The following is a 17330-nucleotide window of genomic DNA, read 5'->3' as shown; positions in this document are numbered from 1 at the left end:
GGCAAATGCTGAGTTTCTACCCAAAGTAAAAGTGCTTTGTTTTACAAATGCTAGTTTCATAAATTATATCAGGGATTTCAGAACACAAACAATGTTGAGGAGGATATTTTATTCTTAGGTTAAAAAAGGAACACAACCCCTTTTGAAGGCTGTATTACAACCATCATCCTTTTAAACTGAATAAATAGGTCTACCTGTACTATATTGTCCTAGACTTTACATTTCAAATTGCCAGAGTCTATTTAGATTTTGGCACTTTCTATACAGTACCGTAATGTCTTCATCTAAAGGTTTTATGTGTTCAAAAAGTATCTTCTATTTCTCCTAGGTTCTCAGAATTATAATCAATTGCCTCATTGCAATCAACTGTACATTTTTTACCAAATACTTTTGCTCTGTCAGAGCTCCAAACCAACTCAAGCCCAGCTTTTCCTACATAACCATCTAGCCAGACCTGCCTCTGAAATGTTGCAGCTGTATGTCCACTGCCAGAGCCTGAGTGTAAAATTAGCCCCTCAGTTTTTACTTTGTGTGCAGCCACTGTATCTCAGGACTCTGACTCACTCTTATGTGGTAACAGCCTCTCAGTAAATGAGCCTGAAGCTGTGCTAATAACATCCTATTTTAAAGCACTTTTTAGTGTCTGACCAACTGATGTATAAAGTAAATCATATTCAAGACATTGTAACGGTCATGAAAAATTGTACTATATTATAATCCAAGTACTTTGTGACAAAAAGTATTATTTATAGAAAATCTTTTTCCGTAAGAACTGTCATAACTACAGAAAGCTTTTCTCCAGTGTAATTTTATTAGGGATTCCTGCCATCATATCAACATACAAAACAATCAGGATGTTGACATATAGAAATGTGAAATTCACTGTACAAAGATAAGGCTCAAGTTACAGGTATATTTTCCCCTTACACTCCATGAAATAAAACCATTTTTAATTCTTCCCAGAGTTGTGTTTATAAATGTTAGACAAACCACAAAATATATTTCAAGTACATAACATTTTACAATATAATCCAAGCACAGACAGAAATACACAATACTGTACCTATAGACACTCTATAGTCCAAGTCTGTCATCTTTACTAGTAAAAAGCTGCTGCCCTCTCTGAATGTGCCCAGCCACGTCCTGTGTGTGTGACATGGTCCTGCCCTTTAAGTTATAAGACTCTCATGATTTTTAGTTAAATTAGTTTGATAGACCAGAGAATATAGGAAGGAAAGGGGAGAATTTTAAAAGGCCAGGTCTGAATGTATGCACATGGTTAGTAAACATAACCACATGTGCACACAGATTGCATTTAACCCTATATAAAACTTCACTGAACTGCACAATTGTTGAGATTACATTCTCATGCAACTGAGCTATTTTCTAACTCTGATTTCTAAGACTTAAATCAAGCATTACAAGCACTTCTGAAGTGCTGTAATTTAAGTCTATAGTGTTCAACCTTTTTTTTTTAAGTGATTATCAGATTTTCTATGCGGTTGTTTGGAACCATGTCTTCACAGTCCAGCAAGATGTCTGCTCTCACAGCCTTCACCACTGAAAACACCTTTTCTGACCCCTTTGTTCAACAACAATGCAAATGAGTAATTTCCAGGTGAGACCAAATGTCTACATTTGTTCATTCTCCATTTCTATTAGGCTGGATCATTATTATCTTGTGGGAAAGGATCATATAGCTGCAAGTAGCATAGGAAGGAATAGACAATAAGTAACTAATCATAAGTGATTCTTCTGGGAAACAGATTAGCAAGGACAAAGACAAAACCATAATTGTTTAATTTAGTCTTTGTTGGAGGGGAGACAAATAGCAATCCAAAAGTTTTCAGCTGAGGAAAGGAACTCCTAAGCCACGTAACTGTTTTGTCTTTTAAAAACTGGAGAAGATTAGAATGGAAGGGAAAATCCACTATGAAAATGGCCATTTTAAAACTAGACACTGGCAAAGGCTTACAAGAGAAAATTAAGCAAAAGAGATTCCCTGATATTGAAACTAAAGGTATTTATTTAGGAGGAATTAGACATGTGGTTACAATGTGTTAAATGCACATCTAATAAAGTAGCCTCAAATATGTCCCCAATTCATAAAGGTCTAAGCAGGAGAAAGAGTCTGAAGCCAAAATTGCTTCATTTAAAAATGAAACAAGGCTGCACTAAGATTGTGGGAGAGGAGGAATAAAAACTTTCTTGTCCTAAATACAACCTCAGTGGTATATTTGAGGGCTTTCAAATATTCTCAGCATTGACAAGATTTTACGCAAGTATATTCTCTAAGCTATATTGGAATACCTTTAGACATACAAATCCATGTTACACAAAATAGCATTAGATCTTGTAACTGGGCTCATAATAACAAGGAACGAGGGTAAGTATGGTGCTATATGTGAAAGGAAGCATATTAGTATGCACAGAAAATATGTTGTCAGAGATTAGTCATAAAGGGCATCAAGCATGAAGTTGCATCTCTTAAAGTCTTTAAGCCTTTAATTGTGAGCCAGTAGATTATTTTTATATCAACTGTACAGCCTAATGCTTTGCTTTTTAAGAGAAGTATGAAAAATTTATTCCTTTTTCACCTTTTCATCTTCTTTGTGGTTTTTAAAAGTAGCTCACTCACTACTGTTTTTTTTTGGGTCCTTTTTTTTTCTTTTTTTTCTTTTTTTCTTTTTTTTCTCTTTTTTTTTTTTTTTTTTTTTTTTTTTTTGCTACTTACTATTATTGTCTCCTGTTATGTACAATAATCTACATTTAGACTGAAGACTCAATCCTTCTCTAAACATACTTGGACTATCTTGTAAAGACTTTCTACAGAACTGATAAAGTGGAAGACAACCTGACAGGTAAGAGGAAGGATCATTTCAGTTCTGCTCACTTCCCCAAACTTTAGAACTGTGCCTTTCAGAAATTCTTTTGCATACTTGCTGTCATTTCACCTCCCCCAGGCAGCCCTTACTGAACTTGAGAGAACTTTCTGCATGTTTCCCAAACACAGTCCCTTTGTATAGAGCTACATTAAATTCATTCATTGTCCAACCCCAGTTTAAAAACAAACAACTGGTAAAACACTAAAAACACCCTACATGCCCCTCTGCATTATTCTTACTAATGTACATTTAAATAACATTGTAAGTTGACTTTTTACTAAAAATTTACCAAAATATCTTAAACACATAAAAATTTAAAAAAACCCAAACAAACATAAACAAACAAAAACCAAAAACCCAGCATAAACACTGCTTGTATAGGCATTGGTTAGAAGAGATTGTTGCACTAAGGAGTATATTCAAAAATGTTTTCTTTCAATATCATCAGTCATAATGTCATGGATTGAAAGGTTAAGGACAACAAAACTTATTGTGACCCTGTCTTATATAATGCAATAAATGAGCTGGAAGTCTGAAATGTAATTAAAATAAAGCTGCTTTTTGGTTATTGAGAGGTGACTGTATAAGCTGGTAACTTAAGTAAAGGGAACTAAAGAACCTGCAGAGTCTATAACAAAAACTGTACATAAAGATATGACGACAGCTGCCAACAGATGGGCCCGGGGCATTATGGAAAACTGTCACTAACTAAAATTTTGAATATAGCCCTTAGTTGTATCATATTAATGTGAAATTTAAAAGCTGCCCAGCATATCACGGATGAAGTTTATTTTGCAAGCCATCCACTGCCTAAGGGGGCAGTAATATTCGATATGAAACTGCTGAAACTCCGGCGTCTGGCGGATTTCATGAAGGAAAGAGATTTGAAGGTCCGACTCCAAGAGAACAAGAAAAAGGGGGAACACAAACAATAACAGTCCAAGACCTACAAGAAAAAGTCTGGAGAAACTCTTCACAAAAGCATTCACCTCTATGTTGCCCATTAAAAAGTCATAGCTCCACCTCAGGGCTCTCCGAGCTTCCTTCAGTTCTTCCTCCTCCGCAATTAAAAATGCATTTTCATCTGCTTCAAGTTCCTCAAATGAATCGGTGTCATCTTTCTCATTCTCTGCTCTTGGACAGGTATCAAAAAGCATGTCAATCTCATCATCAACAGGGGTGGGCAGCAAGCTGGCACTTGGATTATATACCAGCTCTGAAATGGTTAAGGGTTCTTCTTTCATCTTCTCTTCCTGTTCAATGGCAAGATCAACATCCTTCCCAGTATCCTTTACTGGAGAGCTTGAAGCCACAGGTACTGAAATCTCCTCTTCCTTTGGCAGTTGGATACCTGAAAAAATGAGATTAAAACAGTGATACTAAACTTCTCACAGCCTGGTAGCATAAGTCAGCCTTCCAAGAGTATCCAACAGACATATGGAAAGAAGATTCTGCAATAATTTTGCAGAATGTTAAAACCAGACTGTACACAATTATCAAAAACTGGAAAAGCTTTTTGAAGGGGACAGTATCTTTACAATGCTGTAGTACATCAGATCTGCTGAAGAGCGTCTGACACAGCTACCAAGGATAATAATGTAGTGCAAACTAGAAAAGAGAGCAGCTTATTATCTGACTTCTGGCATAAATTAATGCCAGCTACATGTGTGAATTGGTGCTCTTTGGTGTATGATATTCATAATAATAATAGTAGCAACAACAGCATAATCTACCAACTCTCATTGCTTTGAGACGAATGAGTGTGGTAAGACAATAGTTGAGGTTGAGAATAGAGCATGACATTAAAAAGACACCAGATTATCACAACAAATTCATGTTATCAGTAAAATGGAAAAAGAGGAGGAAAGTTAACACATGATATGAGGATTAGATATCATTGGGACAGCCTTCTAACAGCCTGCCTCACCTGTTAAAAAAGCTCCTTCTCATGTCTTTTTTTTTTTGCTCATCTAGTTCTTTAGCTGTTTTCTCTCTCTTCTAAATTTCCCTCTCCCCTTCACAGAGACTTTCTTATGACACGATTCCCTGCTCAAGTCCTCTCCTCTCAAAATTTGCTCTCCTTTTTCCAGTCTATCTCTAATAGCAATGTCTGCAAAGAAGTCTAGCTGTTTACAGCTATATCAATGCTTCAGTGACTGCTGTTAGTTGTCAGTCGCAGAAGAGGAAAGGAGAACAGCTGGGCAACAGACCTGCCTTACAAAACGATGTTAAGACACCTCCTCATGGAAATTTCCCTTTTTAAGTGTTCAAAGTGGCCCAGACTGATCTCTTCCTCTGTAATTTCTTTTCTTTTCCTTGCTCTCTAGATCTCACTGGCCATGGTTCCAGGTGAGGTTTCACATTTTGGCCAAAAAGACAATTTCTGCTTCCTTTAATTTCATCACTGAGCAAAGTAGCCTGGGTTAAGATATGATGTTTCCTCCTCCTGAGCTGGCTTGTCATGTGCTCCTGTGGAGACAGCACATTATCAGGGATGGAGAAAGAGGGCAGGAGAGTTCCTTTCAGCAGCAAATGTGCATATATGAATTTAAACTTTGTCATCAATAATTATTAGTTCAGTAATTTAATTTTCATGTGTCTGATTTTGCTTCCTACCTAATAATTCCTTGCCACAACTACTCTGTTCTCTCTTATCACAGCCAATTTAGAAATTCATCCCATTTCACCATGAAACTTGTTTTGTTCTGGAACTTAATTGTCTACACCAGTCTTTACATCAAGAAATACATATGCCACAGCGATTAAGAGGAGGATACAAACCAAATAAAATGAGATTAAACACTGTGTGAACACCAAGAAGTGAGAATAGATTTGGAAGATCTTTCTCCTAAGTAACAGAAGGCAATAGGCAATGCTGGGTTATCAAACTGTACTCAAATTACTTGAGAGTACACCCATGATACATGAAATAGAAAAGCCAAAATTTTTTAATTCTGTAAAGAATCTACACATTTCTTTAGACACACAAGTACTGCCATTTGATTCTCAAATATGCTTTTCAATTATTCTTAATATGAGTAAAATTTAAGTTGAACCATTTACTTAGACATCTCAAAATGGTTGTAAGCTCCCAATTTTACTGTCCCAAATTTGACAATTCTGGCCATAGGCCTCTCTATGCCATCTTAGGTGCAAGGTCAGTAATGTATCTTCATCATGTTTCTCATCATTGAGGACAGCTGCAGCCACCACAAAGAAAGGTCACCCCAGTTTATGATTCTTGAGCCTACTTCTCCTCCCCAGAGTAAAATTCAGCTTGCATAAAATACATAGCAAATATGAACAACATATATTAAATTTCATTAAAATTTTATTTTTCCCAAATAACTGGCAAACTTCTGACTATGAGGTTAACCTGTTGATAGAAGGCAGCAGAGGAACCTTTTAATGTCAGTGTTTTTGTACTCGAAGTGTTTGTATTAAAATTGCAATGTGTTGCAGATCTGAAGTACACATCAAATTTACATTCCACTATTTCATTTCAACTGCTAAGAATTTTCAACTCCTTTATTTGTTATTGAAACTTATTAAATCAAAATAACTGCATTTTATATCAGTCAAATACTAGTGTAAATCAATATTTGAGAATTTAGAATGAGCATTAAATGCTGCTGCAAGCTTATTTGATATTTTAAAAAATTAAATACATGCAGTTGTTCTTTTTGCTCCTTCATATTCTCTGTAGCACAACAACATTTTTTAAGTCAAGGATTGAGGAAAGAACAAGGTATTACTCAGGGTCAACATGACTGATGCCAGCAAAGTTTCAGCTATGCTGCAATATATAGATCAGTATGTCAAGCCATTCATATTTTGATGGTTTTGAAAGATGTAACTGTAAGATAGTTGTGTCAAATATAATTTACAAAGCTTATGTAGGCCTAAGAATATCACATTAAAGTACCAAAAGTCCACAGTACAATAAATATTCCAGTAACACGAATTTAAGAGAGAATAAAGCTTTTTGGATTTTTTGCTTTTCAAATAGCCCCCAAGAAAGTCAGTTATCTGAAGTAATAAAATCAAGTTAAAAGAAAAAAAAAAACCCTCCAAATATTCCAACGGAATAAAATAGAATATGAGAGTTGAAGAAAGCCCAACTCCCAATACTCTTTCATTATTCCATGACTCTACTGCAAATCTTTTGCTTCTATTCATATATAACAAGTATTTAGGTACTTCCTTTATAACAAATTTTATATAATTTCTTGGCACAATTTTGAAAAGTCTACTACCTCTTTAACAATAGTTAAAATTTATGTTGTGTTCAGATTTAAAGGACTATGAGTTAAAAATTAAATTACATTTGAGAAGAACTTCTTCTTTACATTCTTTATATTCTTACTGGCAATTTGGATTTCATAAATCAGAAACTTCTAATACAAATTACTGGAATATCAGGTAAACAAACTCAGGTTTATTTCTTATATTTCCACAGCAAAAGTTTGGTACAATTTTCTGGCAACTAACAAATTTTACAAAGCCAGAGATCTCATTATCTTAGGTGACACTCAGTATTCCTCTTCCACCAAATACTGTGATTCCCCCAAATCAGGAACGTGAACCTGAATAAGACATGAGATTACTAATGTAGTCATTTGCTGTGAACATGAACATGAAAGAGGTGCCATAAATGTTGTCAGCTGCTAGTATTTCTACAGGGGCCAAAACCAGCAGCTGAGGATTAACAAAATGAAGGGCAGCTCTAGCTCCACCATTCTTAAGAAGCTGCAGTTGCTGGGAGTACAAGCACCTCTGAAAAATGTACCATCTGCTTATTAAAAAATTCAGTTCACTCGTTGTCTGTTGGCCACATATCCTGCACATGGCTTTTCTTACCAGAAGCACAATTACACACCTGTAACAGCCTTTTATATTGCAGAAAGGAACGAGTATGAATATAGCCTCATTTTGAAGAGAGAAATTGAAAATTAGATATGGTCCAGAGAGAATAGTGCTAGAAGCATTTCATACACACGTGTAAACAATAGAGGCCAGCCAGGCTGCAATTAGAAGGAATCCTTCCTGTCCTTTTTACTTCTTCCTCTAGAAATATCATGTATCCTTTGCTTATTTTCCAAGTGGACAAAATTCATTTGTACTATGAATAGAATGACCTTCCAGAGGGAAGGAGAAAGTTATTTTCTCACATGAACAAAGAGCCTGAATGTCACAAAGAAAACACAGAAAAATGAGATGAGTCTGGAATTGCATTGAACTTAAATATTTCCCTACCCAGGATCTATATCAAGCAAGACTTGCACCACAGCCAGACCTCCTGCCCTGAGACAAGAGGTCACAGATTTGTGCCATACCCACGTCCCGTGCCCATGAAAGACACCTGTTACAGCTTTGCAAGGAGAGTTAATCAATGACAGTTTATACTAACTCCTTTTTAGGCAGTGACCCGGCCTTCCTGCTGGCCATAGCTGTTTGCTTTAGTCTAATGGGAACTTCTAGAAGGGAGCAAAGCCCTGTCCAGTTGCCAGCTCATATGAGTTGCATGCTGGTGGCATCAGAGCTTGCCTCCCAGCTGCGCTGTGTCACGGTGTTCAATGTCATGGCTAGTACAGCCACTGAACACTGCTCTGCTTTTCACACCCCACAAAGGGCACCCCACAAAAAGCACAGAGGCAGAGGCAGAGCATACTGCATGGCAACCATTCAAAGATGCCTGTCTTCAATCTCCCTTTGGCCAGAGCTGTTGATCCCCTTCCAGAAACAGGATTAAGCAGCAATAGGACTGAATGAAGCATCAGGGAGAGACAGCTGTGTATCATGGGAGCAGGAATGGGAAGGCAAGACACATCTGTCAGCAGTTCAGAGAAAGAAGGACCTGGTAATGGGACTGCAGCCACTCAGTGTCCAGCACCACGCCAAGAAGAGTGAGGCTGAAAAGAGCAGAGTACTGATGTGAAAGGTTAGCACCCAAGCAAAAGGGCAAGCGGGACATTTCAGCATTCCCATCGGCGTGGGCGACCCCCTCCTGGCACGAGTCAGCACTGCTCTGAAAGGGTCACAAAGGGGTTCTCCCAAGGAGACATGACCCGTGTTAGGAGTCTTGCACAAGCTACCTCCTGTGCTTTCGTGCTGGTATACATCTTTTATATACTGACCTATATATATAATTCGGGTTTTTTGCATGTGTACTTCAAAAGGAATGACATGTTCATAAACAGTATGACAAAATCAAGATGTTTAAGAATTAATGTAGTCCCAACATATAAACCTCTTATGATTGGTGTCATTATGTTAAATCAACAAGGTGTCTTACATCTTTCTGGAGCTAGTATAAAACCTCTGAGATGTAAGAATACAAAACACATGTCAATAATAATGCTTCTCCAATTTTGCTACTCTTTTTGAATCAAGGGACTTAGGTGCATTCTCATAGATCCTACTGTTTCCCCTGAGTGGCAATTCAAAAAGCAAAGACAACCAGGAGCTGCTGCTACTCAGGGACAAATCTCTGCAAGAAGCAGTTTCTCCTGTATCTACTGCACTCATTGCTTTCTAATTTTCTAATATCAAAAGAACAACAACATTCTAATCTTTGCCAGAACATTTTCAGTTAATTCTTTGATTATAATGAATTTCTGAAATGAAGATTCAATGCAGAGATTTAATATAGGTTAGTAAAAACTGAAATAATTTAACCTATAGGTGCCCGAATATCAAAAGCAAACAGTACTACAAAAAGCATGCAAAAACAAATTTTAAAATGTCCTATGACATTAAGGAAATGGACATATTTACTGATGGGGGTAATACTTTGGCAAAGGCATTTCCTAAAAAAAACCACCACTTTTCTGTCCAAGACAATACTGAATGCTTTTGGTTGCTTGGGTTGCACTCCTCTTGTGTGCAAAACTCATTGAAGTAAAAAGCTGAACTGCCTCAGCTACTGCATTCAACTTACATTCAAAATCTACTACCTACTAGTTTAACAACTATTTAGTTTTGTCATAAATTACTACAGTTTCAAAGTATTTCCCCCACCTCAGTCCCAGAAAAATACAAAGGCAAAATTCCAGTTCCTAATTCATTGCCAGTTAACAAATAAATCCATAATTTTCTGTAAAACATGCAAAAAAATATATGCTTTGTCTCATTTTTTCTCAATTTAAAACTTCACTCTTGTCAGTAATTTGTCCTTATCCTCTGCTGTACATGTCATTTACATGTACAAGTACAATTCAATTGTGCAAGTACAATTCCTTTCCAAGAGACATTGTAATAAACTAGGGTAAGAGGGTTTTAAAAAGGGTTTTGAGTAAAATAAATGCAAATTTACCAGCCCTTCTGGCTGTGATCTTGGAGCCATGCCGCAGCAAACGAATGCATACTTCCTTGTTGCAGTGGTTAACCATCCGCAAATGAATGCTTCTCTTGGTTTGGATTTTTACAAGACATTTCACCATTTTGACTATTAATTCCTCTTCTCAAGATCTTGTAAAAGCTCTAGCCATACCAGCTTTGACCTTTTATTAAGTTCCCGCTGAGTTTTAAGAGACAACACAAGTTGCTCTCAATGAATCAAATGACAAGCTTCTAACATGGCCAACAAAAATATCCCAGTAGGGAACAGAATCAGAGGTTATTTTTAAACATTTCCAAATGCCTCATAATGTACAATACAAACTTTCACAGCACCCATCTCAGTTAGCAGTTGCTGGCATAACAGCTGAACCACACATAGAGGCATAAAAATATCTAAGGCACAAAAACATAGTGCCGTTAAAAAGAGGCCAGCATACATAGTCCCATTATTTTTCTAAAAAGCTTTAATATGCCAGTAATGTCAGTTCCCCATTACTGTCTGAAAATTATTTCTGAAACATATAGATACAATGGATAAATCCTATGCTGTGCTTACAAACCTTAGTCACAAAGCAAACCTCTGAGGTAAAAGCACATTAATTTCTGGCCTAGAATGAAAACTTCTCATGTAAAAACAAGAACAGAAAAATTGTAAGTCTGGAAAAAAGAAATTCTCTCTTTACACATGAGTTCCAATTCCCACTTGAGGACAGTTGCTTGACAGATTCTTATCCACCAGAAAGAAATGTTGTCTTAGAAGGCTGGGCACTTCCACACCAAAGACACAGAGAAGAGGTAAACTGGAAGGAATGTACTTATGGGGATACAGTCTCTCAGTTCCCAGAATACTCATGTTGTGCTAAGACTCCATTATCTGACATCCTTGTTCTCCTTGTACCAAAAAGTCAGTGATGCATGCAAATATGTGGGAAAAAGAGGACTAGGGGAGAGTGTCCTGCAAATGTATATTTTAGCCTCAGATATTTCTTTCATAAAAGACATCTGCTTCAATGAAGCTTTTGGAAAGCATCTTTACTGTGGCTACCTTCCCCACACAGCTTGTACAGCACAAATATCCAGCAGAGGAAAAGTTTACACCTTCCTCTGTTAGAGTAAAGATTTCTCTCTTCCTTTCCTTTTCAGCCCTTTCTTGTGGGTGTGAGGAAAGATGAAGTATCCCTTCACTTCCCATCTCCATTTTATCACCCCTTCAAAAGTAGAATTCTGTTTTCTTTTCTTATTTTTATTTTCATAACTGTTGCAGTGACCAAAATAGGATCATGGAATTCTAACTAAAAGGGGTTGACTCTTGATTGTTTACATGGCTACAAAAACTGGAAAGAATGAATTCTCACAAAAATCTAACCACCAATGTATTCAATACGTAAAGGAAGGCCTATACAAGGGCTCAAATGTCAGCCAGACAAGGTTGTGAAAGATTTCCTACATTTGAAAGATTTCCAAATGCCTCATAACATACATTGCAAACTTCCACAGCATCCATCTCAGCTAGCAGTTGCCAGCATAACAGCTGAGCCACACAGAAGCATAAAAATATCCAAGGCGTCAAATCTTAGTCCAAGGGGAAAAAAGGCCAGTGTGTTCCTGCATACTGATGTTGAGAAGTAAAATCTATCATTTGTCTTTCATGTGACCATGCTTATGCAAAAGAGAAATGACCGTGTTAATTTCAAATTGCTTCCCATCGTTTTATCTGCTCACAACTAAGGGAGAAATCTTAAAATCTTACAGCTGACTCAGAAACTGCCGGTCTATACTAATTCTCAGAAAAAGACTATCTAAAAAATTTAAAATAGTTGTACCTACAAAAGCTCCACATGCCTCTCCTCTACAACGAAATCTTACACAGCTGAGTACCTCCACAGAGACAGACATCTAGACTGATGGCAGCAGGTGTGTGCTCATTCAGTACACAGAATCATTAAGGTTGGAAAGATCAAGTCTGTTAACACAGCACTGCTGTGTTCACCACTGAACCCTGTCCCCAGGCACCACACACACACATGCCTTCTGAACACTCCAAGGAAGTTGATGCAACCATGTCCCTGGACAGTTCCAATGTATCACCATCCTTTTGGTAAAAAAAATTTTCTTATATCCAAACTAAACTTTCTCAGGTGCAATTTCTCTTGTTTTTTATTTATTACCTGGGGGATAATACCAATCCCCTCTGACTGCACACTCCTTTCAGGAAGTTGTAGAGAGTGATAAGGTCACCCCATGCTTCCTCAAGACTAAACAAGATCCCTCAAATGCTCCTCACAGGACTTGTGCTCCAGACCCTTCACTCACACCAGTGCCCTTCTCCAGACACTGTCCAGTCTCCAATCTCTTCCCCAATCTCTTTCTGAGAGGCCCAGAACACAGGATTTGAGGTGCAGCCTCACCAGCACTAAGTTATAGCTCATTTCTTGCTCCATGTGTACTTGAATGCATTGTATTTCTTGTAGTGCTGCTATATAGATTCTGTGGCTGCCTTCTTTTGCCATCTGATTTTGGTGAGACAGGTTACCGCCTGTGGTGATCACTTGGCAACTGTTTTGCAGGTGGTAGTCCATTGTCTCTGGATTTTATAGCACCAGATGCTATCACAGCTTCACTAATTTGAGTAGGCTACTTTTTTCATAAAAAAGGCAAAACCCTACCTCTCCAGTCACAGGATATTAATGTAGTTTTGACAGAGTGATGAAAGCTTCTTTTTGGTCACTTGATACGTGTGTGTGGAGACTTCATGCATGAATTATTGATCTGATAACATCGACTTTTGTCCTTGGAACAACAAAAATGAAAGTATACTTCACTGGGTCAAGACATGTACAAAGATGTTAAGGCTGTTTCATGTCTGTAGCACACCAAAAGCAGTTTCCCAAGGCAGCTGTGTCAGTCTCAGGGCTGGATGCCTCACCTCTCCTCATCTCCATCTCATGCCCTTACCCCAATACAGGGAGTTGGTTGACCCTCTTGCTGAGCCACTCAAAGGTTGAGTAAGGCAATAATAGACAGTGCACAGTTAAGAGGCCTTTGGGGGTTTTGGTTTTTTTGTTCTAATTCAGCTTGCTGTTGTTATTGGGTTGGTTTGGTTTTGCTGTTGCTGTTTTGAATTTATTTTATGTACTGGGGTTTTGGGGTTTTTTTTAACTCCTTTTACTAGTTCACACTGGTATGATTAGTGCTGATGCAAAGGAGAATGTGGGAATCCACAAAAATGGATGTTGGGAAGAGAGCCAGCATCACTGTTGGAGAGCTGTGAGATCAGTTCAAGCTGCAATTTGATGATATAGCCAAATTTTCTGCAGGAAAAGACTGTTAACGTAGCAGCTGGTGATATTTAACAACATATAAAGTATGTAGTTAAATACCACCAGCAAATATGTCTATTAGCTCATCATAGTAACAACAATCTGTTGGACTGAAAGGAAATGTAATTTCCAAACTTACGTAACACAAACACTTACCACAAGAACTGTCTGGTGAGCATATAGCAATAAGTCACCAGTTCCAAAAATGGATTTTATTGCCTAGGGTTGTAAGTGTGGTTACAGGATGCAGACAAGGACGTGTGGCTGTGCACGACAAGCTGCTGTTATACTCTGCAGTGGTGACAGCTGCCCAGAGGAAACACAGCGGTGGCACTTGGCTGCTAGAAGGCAAATTCTCAGGTACGTGTATTTCACAGAGAGGTAAACAAGTAATTGTTAAAACTAACACCTGCTACTACTGATTGTAATAAGGTCTGCACAAGACAATGTAATTTACCCTGTGCTTGCTGCATTCAGTGTCCAGACTCCCAAGAATGAACAAAACATGTTCATACAACTCCTTTAAAATAAAATTAGGACAAACTCCCATGAAAAGGAAGCTATTTTCTGTTTCCCATTGATCCAAACAAAGCAACAGTAAAGATCATCTTTTCCAACCCCTCAAACAATTATCTCACCCATCTCAAGCAAGAGCCAGTGTCAGATTTTGTTTGGTTGGCTTCATTTTTATTAGGACAAAGGCAATTATGCACATTTAAGCTGCCAGTGGTGTTCATGTCATCGTTTGTAGTGACTGTATCTCAAAAAGAAAGGTGTTCAATGTGATTTTTAAATATCAAGAAATAAAGAAACACATGGAAAACGTTGTTCTACAGAGTAAATTGAAGCTGATCTTCCAATGACATCTCTTTTTGTCAAGGAAGATAAATTAACAGAAGATCTTTCATAGCTGATCTTCAAAAAATGTCTTTTTTTTTTTTTTTTGTCAAGGAATTTAAATTAGCAGACTAAAGCAGAAAGAAAGAAAGAAAGAAATATAAAAATAAAGGGAATTGAGAAAAACAAGATATCCAGCAGTAAACTGCCCATTTTCACTCCTGAGGGACTGCTGACACTATTAGAAAAAGGTGCCATCTTGAGACTATTTCCTAAGATCCTTTTGCCTGACAATTTAAAAGATTTTTTGAAATGGAAATCAAATAGCAGTAACTTTCCTCACAATGTATCTTGCATAAAGCTTATGCACAGTTTCTTGAGGTAATGGTAATTTCTGGGTATGACATAGAGAGGCTTAATGATGTATTCCTAATGAAAATTATTAGATTTTTTTCCATATGCCTGAGTCAGAATCACACCTTTTTCCATATGCTTTGTAATAAATATTGAAAGGAATTGGGTAAGTGACTCACCTTCATCTAAAGGAACCTCTTCCCCCTCACAGGGAGAAGGAAGGAGAGGCTGCAGAGGTTCCATGTTGATTATGAGTTGCTTGTTCAAGGAGGGAGAGCTGCGACTCTGAGTAATGCTGGTTCTAAAAGAATGGGGAAAACAGAGTCAGTTTGCTTTCTGGGAATAACTGCAGTCCAACAGATCTCATCTCAGAGTTATTTTGCACAAATTACATTGAGGGCTTGAGCTGCTGTAAAGAGCTCTACACGTTGAATGCTGCTTTCTGCTGTGTTATGCTCACCCTCCACAGATGTAAGCATTTCAACATCTGAGGTGTGAGAGCTTTTGTGCTGATTTACCTCCTTTAGGAGGGAGATCCTCAGGCAGGATTTCAGTGTGTCGCTCCTCTCTATGGTGCACAGCAAACATTAGTATTTGGATTCAAGGAAGGGAAAAGTTGTTCCATTGCCTCCAGAACTGGATAAAGGATTGGTCACAGTTTGAGTGCTGAGGATCAAAGACTAAAGCAGGGACAGCTGTGTCCCTGTGGTTTGCAGACACAGAGTGCTCTCACTCATGCCCACGTACCCCAGATGCTGCCTGCACACCATGCATCCCAGCACTCAGGCTGGTTTCCTTTCTTGTCTTACTTCACTCTAAGAGGCTTTCCTGGTATCAGGTGTTGAATATGCTCTGGCAAGTTTTAGGAATGTTGCTGATTTTCTTCAGTCATGGTGCTTATTAGCCAAAAATACATTACTGAGAATATAAAATAGCTCTTTTGAATATGTTATCTAGGATTTACATGATAGAGGCCTGAAGCAAGAATCCTGCAGTAAATCTTAACCATTATATTATAAAATATTTACTTTGACAAAAGCAAAGATGAAAGGGAAGAGTATTCTACTCGACTTCAAATAGTGTATGGATACAGTCCTGAAGTTTCACAAAATGCATTTCAAGTCTGCACAAAAGGGTCAACTTAAAATTCCACATAAACAAACTGAACAAAGAACCTATTGAAAGTCAGAAGATGGAACTGTGTGTTGCTGAAGGTTAAGGTAAACTTGGGACAACTCTTAATCTATGTCATCTATAAGTAAATATTCTCTGGGAATAAAATGTCCAAAGATATTTATGTCCTCATTCTCTGAACACTCTCTGATAACTATTTTGTTTAAATTTTCACTATCTACAGAAGGTTTTCACTCAGATTATTATAATTACAGTCTCTCCAGCCCAATGGTAAATCCATAGGCTCTTTATGCAATCCCTGAACATTTATGCTTATTGTAAAAAGCTCTCCAGCAACTCCTGAAATATGAATTGTGCCTGGAAGCATCCATAGGCTTCTGCTCCATACTTATTCACAAAAATGCCTCCTTCAGGTATGCTCTGGAAGCAAAACATCAAATTATTCATTATGTATTTGTCAGAAGAACTTGCCACTGCATTAATCCTGCATGACCACACACTCCAACAGATTTTCAGTACACAGTGCCTTAAGTGTAATATCTACACAAAAATACTGAGCAGCACCCTCTTCTCAACTGCATGATTTTTTCTTAATGCAACCATGGTACAACTGAATTTACTTTGAGGGTGAGAGCACAGAGAGGAAAAACTTTATATAGATATGTAGATTTTAGTTTACCTTCAATCAAATTTTTTTTCTGCATGTTTTGCTTCTGAAAAGTCATCATTTCCATCTTTCACAGAGTAAATTTTTTAAAAACATGCCTCTTTTTTTGAGCTGGAAATTTTCTATACTTTTTGCCTGCTTGTGCTTTTAGAAGAATCATCTACCTCTGTCTCCCATTTCACAACCTGAGCTATAAAAGCACTTGAAATCATTATATTCCTTAATCTTTCTAAGAAACTGAACTTGGAGCTTCTATAATATTAAAAATGAAACCTTTGTAAGAAGGTTAATGATAAAAGATGTGCATTGCTATTTATGTGTATTAAATCCATGTGATGTTATAAACTTTATAAAACTTTATAAACGTATTTATAAACTGATTTATAAACTTTATAAACTTATTTGCTCTCTGATCTGTTTCTTTTGGTCCACTAAGTTTTAAACTATATGTTTAAAACAATTCTAAATACAGCAATCAAACAAAAGCAAAACACAACATAAAAAATAAGTGTATGAAAATCTTCTTCTATCCTGGAAAAAAGAAACCTCTTGAAAAGCAGGCAATAAGCTATTACCTAAAGTGAGCAACAATTCTCATTTAAAATACATTTGTCTGACCAAGTATTTTATACTGCCTCAATGATGCATCTATATTCTGCCTTCTGTGTTATCATTTAACACATTCTAGACCTTCAATTACCCATTTTAAAGTGTAATCTGAAAAATATGTTTGAAAGTATTTTTGTATGGCCTAAATATCAATTCCATAGTAGGGCCGGACAGCATATTACA

General features: G+C 37.2%; 1 protein-coding gene across 3 annotated transcripts in view; it reads right to left on the bottom strand.

The window, feature by feature from the left end:
• Positions 1-1448: 1448 nt before the first annotated feature.
• FRMD3 (FERM domain containing 3) overlaps positions 1449-17330 on the bottom strand; it is a 113161-nt gene continuing 97279 nt past the window's right edge. For all 3 annotated transcript variants that reach the window (XM_079330963.1, XM_079330961.1, XM_079330962.1), the window contains exons 13-14: positions 14917-15038; positions 1449-4236 (exon numbers count right to left, since the gene is read on the bottom strand). In XM_079330963.1, the coding sequence (XP_079187089.1) occupies positions 3641-4236; positions 14917-15038 (718 nt within the window). In that variant the 3' untranslated portion in view covers positions 1449-3640. The remainder of the gene's footprint in view (positions 4237-14916; positions 15039-17330) is intronic.

This window comes from Erithacus rubecula (assembly GCF_903797595.1).
Source record: "Erithacus rubecula genome assembly, contig: SUPER_Z_unloc_2, whole genome shotgun sequence".
NCBI lineage: Eukaryota > Metazoa > Chordata > Aves > Passeriformes > Muscicapidae > Erithacus > Erithacus rubecula.
Note: the sequence above shows the minus strand (reverse complement) of the source record. Positions and strands in the feature narration are given on the sequence as shown.